Source organism: Triturus cristatus, chromosome 7, assembly GCF_964204655.1.
Source record: "Triturus cristatus chromosome 7, aTriCri1.1, whole genome shotgun sequence".
Taxonomy (NCBI): Eukaryota; Metazoa; Chordata; class Amphibia; order Caudata; family Salamandridae; genus Triturus; species Triturus cristatus.
The window spans coordinates 1574340170-1574358173 of NC_140590.1; the positions used below are offsets into that span (position 1 = coordinate 1574340170).

The 18004-nt window shown below is 44.0% G+C and overlaps 1 protein-coding gene across 8 annotated transcripts in view; it reads right to left on the reverse strand.

Moving 5' to 3' along the window:
* The window catches only part of ZMYND8 (zinc finger MYND-type containing 8), a 420239-nt gene that overhangs the window by 181738 nt on the left and 220497 nt on the right, over positions 1 to 18004 (reverse strand). For all 8 annotated transcript variants that reach the window (XR_014966854.1, XR_014966853.1, XR_014966852.1 and 5 more), the window contains 2 exons: positions 13770 to 13910; positions 3462 to 3614 (listed from right to left, as the gene is read on the reverse strand). Coding sequence is in view for 5 of the 8 variants with exons in the window: in XM_085619413.1 (XP_085475539.1) it covers positions 3462 to 3614; positions 13770 to 13910 (294 nt within the window). In the remaining 3 variants the exon portion in view is untranslated. The remainder of the gene's footprint in view (positions 1 to 3461; positions 3615 to 13769; positions 13911 to 18004) is intronic.

Sequence of the window (18004 nt, forward strand, 5' to 3'; positions counted from 1 at the left end):
TTCCTACCATCTACTCTAACAATAAAAATAAGATTTGGCCTGGAATTCATGTCTTTGATATCTCTCCTTTACGCTGAGCAAACCTCTAGTGTAAGGGTCAATGATACTGTAGGAAACTGGGCTTTTGTTGCAGTTACTTCCCCCCCCCACACACACACACACACACACTTTAGCCCCATTTTTAACTACTACACGTTGATTTTCGACTCCGACAGTGCACTGAGGCCTGCTAACCAGATCTCAGTAGCAGCCCTCCTTCCACAAAACAAGGTGTTGTCTAATTGTGCTAAAAATGGCTAAGGACTGTAGCACCTCTGTAAGTCCCTCATAAATGGTACCCAGGTAAATAGAGCATGAATGCTAAAGAGGGTCCCAAAGGGCTGCAGCATATCTTATGCCACCCTAAGGCACCCACGCACAAAGTTCATACAGACTGCCATTGCAGGCTGCGCGACATGGTGCAAACTATCAGTGGAATCATGACATGGCACACTCAGTCATGCCAAAGTCACTGCATCTTTGAGCCCTAAGGGAGGGTGTTTCATATTTGATGTGAAGACACCCCTGTGATGTCTAGATCTATCTCTGGAAGTGAGTGAGCAGGGAAGCCAGCTCTAGGTACGTCCTGGCACTGGTCAAAACGAGTGCCCCAGCTACATCATGGCTTCACTGAACCATATGGGGTTTGGTATCAAACACCTCACATTAATAAACCCATACTGGTTCCAGCGATGAATTTATTAATACATGCACCCAGAGGGTACATTAGAGGTACCCTCTGAAACCTGCCAGCCATCTAGTGTGGTGGCTGAGTGTTCCAGTCCAGCCTGCCACCACGGATTAGTTTCTGTCCCCAGGGGTGAGAGTCCACACTCTCAGGAGGTCAGAAACCATGCCTGATCAGGAGGGAGATTTTTTACACCTCCTCTAGGAAGGCTGGTAAATTAGCATTCCAAGGAAGGGGGCTTCAAAGAGTCCAAAGCCTTCGGTATGCAAATCTGGCTTCCCTCAGAGATGAGGCGATGCGCCCCCCCCACCCCAACCAGGGCCCATTTTGCACCAGGACAGATGGGAAAATTAGTAGTCAGAGAGGCATGTCCACCTTCAGGCTAGTTCCAGCCCTATGGTGGGCTACTGGATGTAGATATGGCATTTAAAAGTCTGCCATCTTGATGATGGCAGAATTAGTAACTCTGGGACAGGGTTATGCCCATTTCCCATAGGAAGTGGTTACATAGGAGGCATAGTGACCCCAGGGGAAAGTAGCACATTTGCTACTACCCTACATTCCCCTAATACCCCATATCAGATTCCTGCCAAAGAAGGACACCAAAGAGCCGCGAAAAGCAAGGACTGTGGAGAAGCAACTTACTTGGCACCAACCCTGCAGGCATGTCTGCACCCGTTCCCCCTAGCCAGAGGTGAAGTGAGCCAATGGTGCCAGCGTGGTCCCCCAAACCTCCAGACACAAAGCCAACTTTGGGTTTGCCACAGTGGACTCACTGATGCCGCCTAAAGCCTCTTTTTAAAGGCCCCCTCTACCCAGATTGTCTGGTGGCAAAAACCCAATGCCTCAGTACACCTCTGCACCCAGCCACCCTGGACCAAGTAGAAGAGTACAAAAGGTGTCCCCATGTCTCCAAGCATTTGTTTGTTCAGCCCGACTGGTGTCCAAGTCTGCAGCCTCTTTGCAACCAGTCCGTTTCTCATCAAAGTGAATGGGACACCCCACGAAGTAACACACCTCTGCACCCGGACGCCCAGGACCTCCCGAGGTGACCAGTTAGTGTGGTATTGGACCTGACCCCATACTTACCTAAGATCCAAGAAATTGGTCATGTAAGTCGCTGTGAAGTGCCCGAATGCAGTACATGTTTCCCCCGATAGGATAACATTAGGCATCCAACGCTAAATAGCACCTCTGCACCCGGCCGCACCAATGCAGACGAGGTGACCTGTTGGTGCTGCCTTGGACCTTAACCCATTCATAACTTAAGTCCAAAAGATTGGAAAACTGTAAAAATTCTCAACTCAAAAATTACTTACCTCATTTCAATGATCTTGGTATTTAAATTCATATGGTATTATGTGTAATCTGTATAAATTGGTGTAGGATTTCTTTATTGAGTGTGTGTCTCACTTACTGCCTTTGTGTGTGCAATAAATGCTTAGCACTACCCTCTGATATTCCTTTCTGCTCGCCCACACTACCACAAAAGAGAGCATTTGGGGTGTCATTTGTGTCTCTGTAATTCCTCTGGGGTTTGCCTGGACTCTTTAAACAGTGTACCTCTTTTGGTCCACTATTTACAAAACTAGCTTCCTACAAATACCATCTTGGAGGTGCTCTCACTCGGATACGCAACAGGGCTGTCCTCTCACCCCGTCCCATTTGCATTGGCCCCACTGAACTAAATCAGGAAGACACATTTACTAGAGGACTTGGGTGAGATTCTGAATTTGAGCCAGTCTCATTACATGCAGGTGATCGCCTTCACCATTTGGCAGATACCGACCACTCAATTTCCAGAATTCAGGAAATGATTTTTAGGTTTGGTGAATCTCAATCTGGATCAACTAGATTGTGTTCTCCCTCACAGATGTGGTACCTCCGAAAAAGTGGAAGTGTCTGTTGTGAATAATACCAGAGGGTTCAGATATGTAAAAATATATGTATTAGCAAAAATAAGGAGTAACTAATACAGTAAAACTTAATGATAGACTGCCAAATAGAGAGCGTACATGGTGCACTAGAGGGAGCTCAGAGTCTTCCTGATGGGTAGAGTACTTCCATGACCGATTATGCAAGGTCATTGGGGCTGTAATTCCAGGCCTCTGAAGATAGGAAGGGTGGAAAATGATAAATATCTCAAGAGTGTGAGTGGGTGGGGCCACTTATCCACCCCCCATGGGAATGCCCACAAGTAAAACCATGCAGAAGGTGGGGACAAACACCACAACAAATCATTGACGAGTGACAGCTGCGAAATGCAGCCCCAATCAGAGATGTGGCAGGACCCAATATTGTCAAAATATAACCTGATGTAATGCAGTATTGATGGTGACTATTAGTGACGTTGTTCCATCAATGGAACAGTGGGAAACAATACAGAGATTGGTGCATGCAGCCAAAAGAAGTGGGGTACCAAAGTGCAAGCGTGCCCGCAGAAATTTCAGAAAATTTGGAGACCTTGGAAAGAAATACACAGCGATCTGTGAGGGCTAATAAAAGAGCTGAGACAATCCTAAATAGGTTTTGAGCTGTAGACCCACAATGAATACGAGACGAAATGGAAAAAAACACAGAGGGTCCTGTAATGAACACTATGCGTTAAGGAACTAGTTAATCTGAGACAAACTACCTGGTGATAACCTGTGATTAACCTTCTTTTATGTGAAGCCTGTATTTTAAGTGCACATTACTTTATTTTTATATTTGTCTAAATTGCACATACACATACCTAGTTGTGCTTTACAACTTTCTATAGTTTTATCCAAATTAAGTTGAAATCGGCTCCGAATCTGTCGCTTTGGTGAAATGAGACGTGCAGGAGTGGATTGCTGCAGGACGGATTCACTCAGTTCTTTGAGATCCATCTCAGCTTTGCTGCGATCTGGAAGACAATACAATTATTTAAAACATTACATAGCAAAGCATCATTCTGTCTGGATTTCAAAAAAGTTACTAGAAACATAAACCTGAGGGTAAACAAAATGTTATATATCCTTATGATGAGTTTTGCAATGAGAATCAAATCAAATTCTGCTCTCAAATACTGTATGTAATTCTCAAATTAGTTGCTGTTCTTGAAAGTATTTTGATTTGGTGATGGGCATTAATCGTATAAAGTTTTAGATTAATTCACTAGGGCTACAAGCCAAATTCCATTATGCATGAGACCTCAATGCATCACCAGATTGCAGGGTTCTTTTATCACAGAATGTCTGAGTTTACATGTGAATAAAAGTAGACAGCGACATAGTGCTGAGCAATAATTGCGATGAGCCCCAAAACTAATAGTACAGGTAAAAAATGTCTGTACGACGGGGATCTGAAATTAGGCATCCTGCAGGTCCAATGCTACAATCCAATCTCCAGGGATTAACACAGACAGAATCTGAGCAAGTGTTAGCATCTTGAAGTTCTCTTTCCTCAGAAAGTGATTGAGAGGACGCAGATCTAGGATAGGAATGAGACCTCCGTCCTTCTTCGGCACTGAAAAGTAGCGGGAATAGTAACCACGACCTACTTCTGATGCCAGCACACTATCAATGGTACCTTTGACCAAAGGAGCCGGCACTTCCTGGCGCACCATGGAGAGGTGGTCCTCAGTCAGCCAATCTGAAGACGGTAGCAGGGGCGGCAGCGATTCTAGAAGTGGAAGGGCGTAACCCTGGCAAACTATTTGTAGCACCCACTTGTCAGAGGTTATAGCTTGCCATTTGGGCAGAGGGTGCCTGATCCTGCCTCCAACAGGCTGCTTGTGTTGTTGTGAGGGCACCCTAAAGAGGTCTGGAGGCTACAACTGCCAAGGGAAGGAGGGATCAGAGGGCTCAGTCAATATCTGGCCTTGATTCTCGGGGGACTCGTGGGAGACCCAACCATGAAAAGGCTTTGGACGTCTGTTGGCTTTGCGGGCAATGACGCTGCTGGTAGCCTCTATTGTAGCCAAGTAAACAGCAAAAGGAAGAGTGCAGCTGGTTTCTTGCAATGGTGAGCCCAAATGCCCAGTCAGTGACCCTACACTTCCTGAACCACTCACGCACTGATTCAGCATTGTCACCAAACAGGTGACTGCCATCAAAGGGCAGGTGTGGAGGCTGAGTGCCACTGGCAAAGTAATAGCTCTGCCCAGCGAGTGTCTTGTCCAGCCTGCATATCATGGTGAACTTTGCTGCATACCTGCAATATCCTCGCTCAGGATGGCTCGGACCTCCTCCAAAAGCATAGGCAGCACTAGTGCAACCGAGTCGCCCACAGTTTGGCACAGAGGCCCGCGATGTTCACCAACTGCAGTGAAATATAGGAGGAAGAGAACATTCTTTTCCAGAAGGTACCCAGCCTCTCGGATTCCCTATCTGGTGGAGTGGAAGGGAACAAGCCAGGATTCATTTTGGGGTTGAGGCCTGCACCACCAGGCTTCTCAGGGGTGGGATGTTGGTTGAGGAAAGCTGGGTCCCTAGGAGCGGGATGGTGGCTATTCTACATTTTTCATAATGCAGATAAGACTACTAAGTGTGTGTTCTTAATGGTGTGTGCCAAGCTTCTTCTTACTGAAAATTACACATGTTGCAGAATACCATTTACTGAGACTTCTAAATGTGTAATATATTATTTAAACACCATACTAAAAGCCTGGTTGGCATTGCTGTCTGACATTGCCTTGCATTAGGATGTTTAGCCTCTCTAAGGATAACCACACCTATTGAGGGGAGTTGTAACTAAACAATCTTTAAAACTCATTAAGTTGGACTCAGATAACCCCATACCATGCGCAGATACTGAAGGACCCTCTCTCTCAGAGCAAACTTGCGGGTGCTTTGAAGGACCTCCCTCTTGGAAAAACGCCAGGTCTGGACGGATTGCCGCTTTCCTTCTATCGGGTCTTCTTTCTGCAGCTTCAACACCATCTTCTTTGACATTTTAACTCTTTCATGAACACGATAGGTCCCTCTCCCTCCATGGGATTGGCCGAAATAGCCCTACTTCCAAAGCCAGACAAAGACCCGATGCTGTGATCCTCCTTTCGCCCTATTGCACTTCTCAACACTGATCTCAAACTATACACTAACATTTTTGCCAAACGCTTGGACCCCCATCTCCCAGGCATGATCGATCCCGATCAGGTCAGCTTCTTCAGCAGCGACAAGGGGCAGATAATGTACGACGAGCTGCGCACCTTGTCGGGAAAGGCCATCATTGGAATATACCTGCCTGCCTATTATCCCTTGACGCAGAGAAAGCGTTCGACCGCGTGGATTGGACCTTTCTCCGTGCGTTTTATGCAAAATAGGGCTCGGCCCCTTGATGGTATCCCGTATCATGGCTCCCTATCTCTCCCCTACGACTCAGGTCCAGGTTAATGGTCAACTCACCAACCTCATCTCCATACACATAGGCTCACAACAGGGCTGCCCTCTTCCCCCCCCCTCTTATTCGCCCTCGTGGTGAAGCCTCTCGCCATCGAGATTCGCCAGGCGCCAGACATACATGGCATCCCTCTTGGCCGCCATCAACCCAAGGTAGCCCTATTCGTGGACAACCTCCTCCTTACGTTATCACAACCGCACACGTCCCTACCCGCCCTCTATCATCTTTTGCGTTTATTCGAGCAAGCATCAGGTCTTAAGATTAACCATGAAAAATCTTGGGCCTTGAACCTCACTATACCAGTAGAGGAGCTCCCGACGCTTCAGGCGCTTGTTCCCTACAGGTTGGCCCCTCACTCTTTCACATTTCTTGGGCTCAATTTGACCCCTACCCTTACCACCTGGTCACAAGCCAACTGGCAAGAATGTAGACGGTCCGTGCTAGAGGACCTGCGAACTTTGAAGCCTCTCACTCTCGCGTGGCTGGGTAGTCTTCATGCCCTCACAATGTCCATCTTACCGAAAATTTTGAATGTATTTCAATCACTCCCCACCCCTATCCCACAACACCAGATCCAAAGCATGCAGCGTGAACTCACCAGGTTTATCGGGGGGGGCCACCGACCGCAATTTTCTAATAAAATCCTCATGTTGCCTTGGGATAGGGGAGGCCTGGCTTGCCCCAACCTGTTAGAATACTACTGGGCGTCGCACCTACGCTTCATCTCTGAATGGATGGCATGGGAAAGCGAGGTGGTGTGGTTTAACATGGACAGGGCGGTGACTGGTCGCTCTATATGGGACCTACCATGGCACTCCCGGGCCTCTCGCTCGAGCAGTGCATACATAGCCATTCCTCCCAAGACTGTTCTTGACGTATGGGACAAGGTAGCTGTATCCAAAGGCCTCACCACCTTTGCCTCTACCCACACTCCCATTGCTGGTAATTCCCTCTTCCCACCTTCCCTGCATCCTCCCGTTTTCACTGAATGGCTGGATGGTGGGTGTAGAACGATACAGGACCTTTTCGTGGGGGCCACCTTCAAGACCTTCGAACAATGTAAACAGGAGTTCCAACTCCCCGAAGGGGCTCGATTACAATACTTGCAACTTCGACACTGGTTGCACGCAGAGTCCCTGGCGCAGGCAGCCACGTGTACTTCCACACCCTTCGAGCGGCTGGTTCATTCGTTTGATAACTCTAGGGGCCTTATCTCACATCCTCCAACACCCCCGCAGATAGCCCTACATCCCTATCAATCTCGATGGCAGTCTGACCTGTCTACGGACATAGCACCCGCACAATGGGATCACCTTTGGCGTGACATTCCAAAGGTTTATCGCTGTATCTCACAGCGAGAAACTGCCTATAAGGTGATGACTCCGTGGTACTACACCCCTCACAGGTTACATAAAATGTTCCCTACATCTTCTCCTCTCTGCTGGAAATGCTCAAAACCTTCCGGAGACTTCCTTCGCATCTGGTGGACCTGTCCACTTCTGGCCACCTACTGGAAAGAGATTCTCAGCCACATCAAATCGGTTCTTGGCTTCCCCCTGCCTGAAACTCCAGCTACAGTTCTCTTGGGTATCAAGCCTGCTAACCTGCGCGCGCTGACACGTAGAGATTGGCATAACTGTCTCCATATGCTGGGTGCGGCTAAACAACTCAAAGCCCTGTATTGGAAGAAAGCAGAGACTTCCCCCAGTCGCTATTTGGTTCACTCGCCTATGGCATACCATGGCGATGGCACTACTCACTGCGCGCTTACAGTCCCAAGATACCCAATTCACCAAACTTTGGCAACCATTAATTGATCACTTCTGTAGGATAGAACATACCCGTTTCGAGTCCCCGAAACTCCGGGCTTTACTCCTTTTTGAAGACGCACTACATCCTCCTGTCTTTGACACACTCCCTTGACTCCAACGCCAACATGCTGCGACTCGTCCACCAGGCCATCCTCCCTGCAATAACCACCCCCGTATCCCACCCTCCCTTTCTCTCCTTCTCTTCGTCTCTTTTTCTCTTTGCTGACTTTCTTTTTTTCACCCTCTACAAGTCTTGGGGGACTCGTCCCCTCCTCGCACTTCTCCTCTTCCTTTGCCTGCCTATTGCTTTAAGCCTGAGCCCATTCGTTTGTTGTGATTCTTCTCATTTGGAAACGCCCAAAAGCCTGCACCTCTCAGCTTTGATTATCATGCTAAGCGGCCGGCCCTGACTGGGTTGTAGGCGACTTGCTGAATAACCCAATTTCCATGCACAACCTACTGCTGCCACACCCTGGCCTACTCCTTGTCCACTCCATTGCGCAGCCAGCCCGCTAAAGGGTTGTAGGCGAGATACTGTGTATCTGTTGATTATTCTCCCCTTCTTTAATAAAACAGATTCTGGGTGCAACTTTGTTTACAGTCAGTAGTTCTCAAGTTTTGACTAATTATGCTGACCTGTGCCACAATGAAAATTACTAAGTGTAGAGTAGCATAGCTAGAGAAATCCCAGTTAATTTTGGAAACAGTGAAAATTTGAATGCAGATTTCTCACACCAACACAAACAATGCATTTTCCTTGGAATACTGCTGTTGTGGTCTGGATATGAGACCCAGTTTACTTCTGTTGCAAAAAGAGGGATTCCTCCTTTGAAGAAGCTTCCCAGACTCCACCTTCATCCATTCTTCAAAACCCCCGCCCATGCCACCCAAAACTGGTGTGGTAAATAAGGCCTACATTTAGGCAGTTATTGAGACTAAAGTGATCATTCCTTCCTCCTGCACAAAATTGTTCTTTTTCTGTTTTTAAATACAAAATTCCCACGCTTTGAATTCAAAGAAACTAATTTCTGCTTCAGGCTCTCCTCAGCGAAAGATAGTAAGGCTTTGAATCAAGACCTTAATTTAATATATTTTTAAGCACACAGTACATTGGTGTGAGAAAGGGCCATCTTTCTCGCATGGTATGCCCCCACTTTTTGCTGAATTGCTGAATGTACTTTGACTGAGTGTGTCCTGGACTCCTGCCTAAAACACACCAAACCCAAATTGGCAAACCCTGGTCACATGTCAGCCCCTGGTAAATGGTACCATAGGTACCCAGGGCCTTGTGACCAGGGAAGGCCTCTAAGGGCTGCAGCACTCATTGTGCCACCCTTAGAGGCCCTGTACCCTTACACACACACACACACATTGCCTTTGCAGACTGGGTGTCTGGGTGCAAGAAAAAACAAAGTCGACATGGCACACATCCCTGTGTGCCATGCCCATCACCCACACTGCCATGGCATACATCAGCCACCCCTCTAGCTGGGTGCCTTATGCCAATGGTACGGGCACAGGAGCAGGAGCCCTGTGCCCCTACAGTACCCAGGTCCATTCCTGAGCACTGTAAGTGCAGTGCTGCCATTTAAGAGTACATGGTGCTGAGAGCTCGTCAAACACGAACTCCACAGCACCATAATGGCAACACTGAAGACTGAGAAGTTTGGTATCAAACTTCTCAGCACATTAAACCCACACTGATGCCGGTGTGGGATTTAATGCACCAAGCACCCCAGAGGGCATCTTAGAGATGCCCCCTTAAACCTAACCTACAATCCACGTCTGCTCTGAGGCTGCCTAGGCTGCCACACAGCAGACATGTTGGTGGACCCCTGGGTGGGAGAGCCCCTGCTCTCCTGGGCCAGCAACAATGCACATCCTAGGCGAGGTGCTAAATCTCCTCCCTCAGGATGGGCAGGGAGAAGCTTCAAAGGCATGCCGCCTCTGTGAGCTTCCCCAGGCCACTGCAACCCCCCACTCTGGCGGGAAGCTTGGCCGGAAACCTTAAATAAGGACAGGGGATGTGCCAGCCTGCCAACCCCACCCCTCAGGTGGGGGAGGCGAGGTGAAGCACATCTCCGGGCTCTCGCCATCTTGAAGATGGAAAGCCCTACCCTATCAGGACTAGGCTACTGCCCCCCTCCCACAGGAGAGAGGCAGTATAGGGGGTGTACCCACCCCAGGACAGGGACCTATTGGTCCCTGCCCTTCACCTACCTGTAATGCCCCTAAATCTAGTATTTGGGGGCCCCTGAACCTTCCTTCCCCAGATTCCGAAATACAAAGAAGAGCAAGAAGAAAGAAGACCTGCCCTGCAGCTGCTAAGAGGAAGACACCAACTGCTTTGGCCCCAGCCCTACCGGCCTGTCGACCCTCGAACCTGCTGCTGCTCCAACCCGGCATCTCTTGTGGCCAGCAACCTCACAAACCCCGGAGGACCTGGCTACCTTTTGGCTCTAAGCCCCTGGGACTCCCATGAGTAGAGGCTCTACCCACAACCTACCTCTAATCCCTGGCAGCAGCCCGGAACCGCGGACCCAGCACACTCTGTACCAGCCAAGCCTGGCCAGTGCCGGAGTGAACAAAGACCACGAGGACGACCCCACGGCGACTGTGACCCCGAGTTTGGCACCCAAGGACCTCCCTCGACACTCCTGAAGAAGCCTGCAGCCTCAGAACAAGGTGCCCCCCCTACTGCGATCAACAGAGGGTAAGATTTCCCGACACCAAAAGGCACCCCTGCACGCGGTGCCCCACGGTCCCCTGTGCCCAATCCCGGGGTACCTACCTAACCTCCAACTACCCAACTTACCTCTCGAAGTGGTGGTGGCAGCTGAAGAATCCTCGTCCCCGAGCTTGCAGTCTTTTTCTAAACCGGAGATTTCCCATTGAAATCAATTGAGCGCCAGAACGCTCAAAAGCACCCTGCACCCAGCCGCCCGAGTAGCCCTGGCAGTGCAACCTCTACACCTACCTACTTCCTCACTTGCCCTGAGTAAGTGACCAGGAGCCCAGCTCCCACAGCCGCGTGGCTTGCTAGTCAGCAGCCACCAACCAAGGCCCCCCTATCCCTCATAGGATAACATTGGGCCTAACTCTCTCTGCACCCAGCCGCCCTAGTCGCTGAGGGTGAACCAACTGTACCTACCTGACCCCGGGGGACCCCTGAGTCTATGCCCAGAACCTCAACTCTGCCAGTCGAGTACTTACCTTTAAACCGATATCTCTGTTTTCTTCATAGGGCAACATTGACTGGCTTTTTCCTGAAATTTCTTTTAAGTGTGGACTTTTCAAATCTTAAAATATTCACCAAAAATCAGCCGAGTAACTAAAACGAAAATACTCACCTGCTCTTAGGTGAGCTCCCAGTGCTGGATCTTGGTGCCCAGCACGGACTCGGAAAAATACTCACAACTGTACTTATCAGTAACCCAATTTTCTCCCATAGGAAATCATTGACTGTTTTTCTGTGAAATTTCTTCTAAGCGTCCATTTCTGCAATCTTTAAATATTCTTTAAAAATCGTATAATATCTGAACACGTAATTACTTACCTGTTTTGGATAAAGGTCCCAGTACTGAGTCTAGGTACCCAGTACTGGATTACAAAAGTAACGAGAACATACTGTACCTGCAACTTGAATTTTCTTCCATAGGGAATCATTGATTGTTTTCTTTGAAATATTTTTTGTCAACTTTTAAAATAGCTAAATATTGTTTAAAAATCATCACAGTAATTAAGTCGACTTTCATCACTTGATTCTAAGTACTGACCCAGGACTGAATCTAGGATCCAGTCCTGGAATTCCAAAAGTAATCCTAAAAGTAATCTGTTGCAAATAACTTGAAATTTCCATTGAGCTCAATGCATTGTTGTGTTTAAAATAGTGTTGCCTATTGCAACCACTTGTAACTGTTTACAAAAGTCAATTGCATATTGCAAAAGTATTTATATAAAGCATCTCATTCGGAGAAAGTATATTTTAATGCCAAGTGTTGGTTCTAAAATAAAACAAGCATATATTTTATATATATATATATAAACCATTGGCCTAGAGTTCAGTTATTGAGTGTGTGAGACCATTTGCTGACTGAGTGTGTACAACAAATGCTTTACACTGTCCTCTGATACTGCCTTACTGCTCGACCAAGCTACCACTTTAGAGAGTAAGGTTATATCTAACTTTAGCCTCTGTCAAACCCTTGGGGACTGTGGACTCTGTACACCCTGTACCTATTAAGGAACAGTATATAAAAGAGCCACTTTCTCACAATTGGAAGTATGGATTTAACACAAATATGCTTTAGCGTTTGCTTTTCATGATAGGTACTTATTTCAAAGTTTAGATAATTTGTGTTTTAGACATAGGGGGTCACACAAATTTTCTTCAAGCGATTACATCTATCAAACACTGCTCTAGCGTTGTCGCTTTGCATTTCTTGTTTATTTCCTTGGTTCAAGGGACAACTAAGGACACAAAGCCAGCCTTGTCATTACAGAGAAACCTTGTAAATATTTTCTTAGTCCCATTTCGGGCCCAATGTATTTAAGCGCATTTTCCCCAGCTCTAGGGGATACTAATTCATGCAGAGTTTAATTTTCTATCTACTCAGCAAAGCCAAAATGAAGTAAGGAATGCATTTAATTAAAATAAATAAAGATTTATTATCCGCTTTAAAAGTTTCTGCCTCTCATCATTCAAGTAACCCCTATGAATCAACTCTGCTATACTTCTCCTGCATGGTACGTAGATACACAGGTGATTATTTAAACACATCCTGGCTAAAGAGTACCTTCTATCTTAGATAAAGGTATCCTAAATGGTAATATAAGGAAAAGGGCACGTTAAAGAGGTAAGAAGCACCCATAGCGAATGTTTTATTTAAGATATATTAATTATCTTTCCTGAATAGTTCTATTAATGTCCCAAACTTACAAGATGTAGTTACAGTCGTTAGTCATAAAGCTTAGGCTGTTTTCAGTCAGCTTTAGTTGCGACTGAATGAAGCCTATAAATGTAATCCTTTTAATAATATCCAATAGGGTAAAATACACTAAGTGCTGAGGGATGCAAAATGATGGCAATGAAACAGCTCATTGTTCTCCAAGTCAATATTTTGCCCTGCTAACGAACAGGGTATGATGTGAAGGAGTGCTATTCTGTTTGGATATTTTAATAATGATTAAACATCTTAACTTCCAGCGTCTGTGGGCTCATTTTGAATTTTCTAGGGTATTCCTTGAAACTGTTGAATCGTTAATGATTTGGGTTGGGCTAAATAGAATGAATGTTGCAATATCAGGCTACTGTTTAATTCCAAAATGTAAATTATTTACTAAGGTCTTCTCATTTCTTAAATTTACAGGACAAAGAGACAATCAGTAATGTAGGAAACATTTTAGGCACCTGCAAAACCATTTTTATTTCTTTACTATCCATGCAAGTAGCATCACTTTAAAAAACTTTTTCAAATTAACTCAACCTCTTACACGAGTGCTTTGGATTTTGGCCTCTTCAAAAGATTAACTATGAAAGTGCCTCAAAAAATTTATTATTATTGGAGCTTTGAAACATAAGGGATTCTGCCAGAAACTGTGATGTTTAAAATGCATCCTTACATATATATAGATGCTGGAAATTATTATGATTAAAATATATCCAAGCATTAGAAGCCATAGACTCCACTACGTTTTAACTCTATGCAAGTCAGCTGTGTGTGTAAATCAGATTTCAATATATAAAACACTATTTGTATGAGAATTCTGCAAATAAATGGCTGTTTATGGCTTAATCTGTGAACATACGGCATACAAAGAATGCATTCAAACACATAAGGAAGGATTTAACGTCATACAGCACTAACCAAGATTAAGATTTAATATGCTTCCAGTGGTGGGTGTTCTTTCTTGCTTTGATGAAACCGGTGTCGACGCCTGTGGAGAAAATGGCTTTGGGCTACCAGATAAACTCCCTGCTTGGCCAGTCTTCGCTGATGCAGGAGAAGCTAAAATATTATATTAAAAAGAATGGATTCAGTCATTTTGTGCACATCAATGTATGAAATCTAGAATTACTAGAGAAACAAAACATTTTATGACTAGATTTTCTAATGCAACATATGCAAGGTATGTTACTCACTGTTGCAGAATGGCACTAGGCATGCAAACACCTACTTTTCATTTATGCCCTGTAGTCTCTACATCTGGTCTACACATGTGGGTTCTATACACCAAGAAGGCAAATGTTACATTTCCAGATGTTACAATTGTGACATAGTTTTGGAATGATCAGAGGATGGGTTTTGTTACAGTCGTTTGGTTATCGTGCAGTGTTTATTCTGATAGAAATGACCTTTGTGTCTCACGGTTATGTCGATACCTGATCACCATAGCAAGGGGGGCCAATTAAGAGGCTGCCTGTGTATCCTAAGTGATGCACGGATAACCTTTGGCACCCAGGCGCTTATATGGGAAACGTCAGGCTTGCAGATCAGAGCACATCTGAAAACCTCTCCCACGATATCTCATTGTCCTTTCCTACTTGAAATAATACAAAAGACCATTTCCCTTCTCTCATACAAATGTACACATTATGGTGGCAAGTGAAGTGCAAAAGGCAATTAAGAATCAGGTGTATTTTTTGTACGGCTACACAAGCAGAAAGAGGCCATCATAAGAGGTGGAGGAGAAAGTAACAGATGAACAGTAATCTTTTGACAGGCTTAAATTCAGTTATCACCGACATTTATATTCCTTCTCTCTTGTACTTTTAAACTTCAATATACCAACTGTACAAAAGAGACGTCTAATGTAGGAAAGTGCTTTAGTGCCAGTCTAAGATTAGAAGATTGCTTAAAATGGTTACAAAATGATAATATCTGTACCTTAGGCCTTTCCTGTCAAAACCAACAAACAACTTTCATTCAATGTATCATAGGTTGCCCTTACTACAAGAATCTAAAACAAATTGATAAACCTTTGTGCTCTCTTCGGAAAGCCAAATAGCACCCCATACCCAACACTGCACACCACTGTTCCAATCCCACTTATAAATGGTTATATTCACCATCAAGCATACAATATAGCTCCAAAGCTGGCACATAAAATGCAAAAATATGCATACATATAAAATTCAATACAAATATTCATAAGTCATACATTTTTACATTATCCCAAACAAACTTAGTTGAATTTGAAAACTTTACCAACGTTACTAACCACACAACCAACTGCTAACAAAAACAAAAGAGAAAATCCAATAAAGATTTGTCAAATTGACTGATGGTCTATCTATATCCTCATAAAAGGCATTAACAAATCAGGGCTGGCAGTATACAAATTCAAAAAACATACAATACAGTGAAAATGTGATACCTACTTTAATTTTAAGCTTTATTAATTTGAAATAGTTGCTTTGAGATTTCTAATGACCACATAATGCTGCACACAATTGCTGATTGAGGAGTAAACCTGATGTGGTCAGGATTAGAGTTCCCAAGACTTGCAAAAATGCATGAGAAGGCCTGTTTGGGCGTTTTGGTTCGAGGGATTTACTAAACTAGACATTACAGTAATAAAATAATGGGTTATGCTGTATGAAAACATCAAAGTCCTACACACAGTTAAAGAAATAATTTACCCTAGGTCTAAAAGAGATTACACACATTATTCAATTATAGTTGTTGGGAGTTCTGTCTTGATCAGCATGAGAGAAAAAAAAGACACGCATCAAGTTTATAGTGGCACACAAACAGTTGATGAAATAAAAAAGCTAGATGCCTTGGGATTCGGAAATAGCTTTTCTCTCACTCTACAAGAATTTTTGGTGTATGTTCCTGTCTCCAACCTTAAATATAATTAGTGCAAGGCTAATTCCTACCATCTCCGATGGATGCAACGTTCTACATGGAAGGGAGGCTAAACTCCTGGATACAACAGTAGCTAACATTTTAACAAAACATTCTAGTTACCTAGAGAGGCTTCACAGGCACAAATGTACTTGGAATTTGGCTTAATTAATCAAGTGATATTCAGATAAGGGCCATACAGAATAACATGCTTAAAAATCAGGAGGTCAAGTAAAGGTATATTGAATCATCTAATGTGGACAGAAATCATGACTTTAGACAAAAAAACGTCTGCCTCACGCTTATTTAGATAGTTCCTTACAGAATTGGCAAATGAAAGTACTCTGGGACTTACCGCTCTCCTCAAATTAATTTAAAAGAGTTCTTAACAAAAACTTATTGTTGCTATAACGCCCTGAAACCCCTTCACAACTTTCAGTCCACCAATAGCAACTTTATTTAGAAACTTGTTATTTTGAAATCTTTAAAACATAAACTCATGGTTTACAGACTTGGCAGACTCCCAACATTGGACTTTATTCCGCCATGGATTAAAGAGAGGTCTTCTAACATCTGCAGACTATGTACCCTCACTATAGAAACCTAAATGGGATAATGCAGCTAGATGGTAAGATTTGGATTATAGTATTAATAATGAAATCAGTTTATGGAATCAGATGACTCGCACAAAATTCCCCAAAAATGAGAGCCTTCAGTATTGTATCACTGATTTGAACATGGTATTGCACTAGATACAATTACTTACCATGACCCAGAACAAGGCTTTATGGAAATGTGTAAAGCACCTGTAGGTTATTAAGTAACACTGTTCAGTATGTAGGCCGAATGCATAGCAAAATGGACAAATGTTTATGCCTTAAATAGGTAAAAGTATATCTAATAAAAAGATTTGATAAAAGGGAAGTACCTTTATTTTCCCTCACATCAGAAATATGACCCAGAATTTTCGGTATCTGGCTTACAGGGCAAGTGCCTCGTAAAGATACAGAAGGGAATTTTGTGACAACCTCAATGTAACAGCAAACTCCAGCCCTAAGTTCCCACTTGCTCAGCTAATGGAGCAATGAGGATATAGAGGCTATGGCTCCTGATAAAATCCCATTATAGACAACTTCACAGTGCCCCTTAAATGATTCTACAGGAGCAAAAAGTAAAATCTTAAAATTGGGGAAATGATGCTATAAGACACTTATTTTAGAGTAAGCATTTACCTCCACAGGAGATTGTGAAATGTTTTCTAAAAAACGAGCACAAATCAAGAAAGAAGCGAAATCGAAGGGACACCGGGAGTTGTAACTTTTGTATATGGTGTTCTACACTTGCAAGTTTCTTCTGAAGATAGGCTTAGTGTGGTCGATTGCAGTCCATTAGGAGACCCAGGAGTTACAGAAGTCTTTCAGAGTGTTCACGATTCGTACATTAATAGTACACAATAGCTGACATGAAGTGGAAGCTTGTTGAATGTACCCTGGCAGTCATTAAAGTATTTTTTGTTGTGAAAGAAGTAGACCTTGAGCTTTTTTGCTCCATCCATTCAAGAAAGCAAGTTACAGAATACACTGGACCAAGAATCATCCTTTCAAATTACTTATTCGCTGATCCATTGGTATTTTCTACTTTGAAATCCTCAGTCAGTATTAGCAGACTGCTTTTAATTTTCTGTACAATGCACATTGTGCAGCAAATTAGCCCATCTCAGCAGGGTTTTCAGCAGGTTTAGACAAAAGGCACAATAAGATTGTAGTCTACATAACTTACTATCTGGTCTTAATCAAATAAGAAAAGGTTTATCTAGATCTAACTCCATTAGAAACAAATCAGACAGATGCCTTATAATACTTGATCAAATGGAGCTCCTGATTCTCATATTCAGTTCTAAACACAGTCATTTATTTCAAGAGTATGGTGTTAAGTGGGAATTCTCCTCCCTGCCAAACTGAAATATTCATATGGATAAAGCAAATAGAACTATTATCCACTGAAACTCTACTGAAAAGTGTAAAACCGTGATAATATTTTGAAAATACTGTATTCAAATATCAGAAAACTAATGGAATGCAAGATTTGTAGCAGCAATTTAACTGAAACTGAAGAAAATATAAAACATCATTTTTTGTATATACAAGGCAATGGCCCTGGCTCCCCACAAGTGGTGGGAGGCCTTGTAAATTTTTAAAATAAAAGATAATGATGCTTTTTTTGCTGATCAAAATATCTGGACTGTAAAGAAT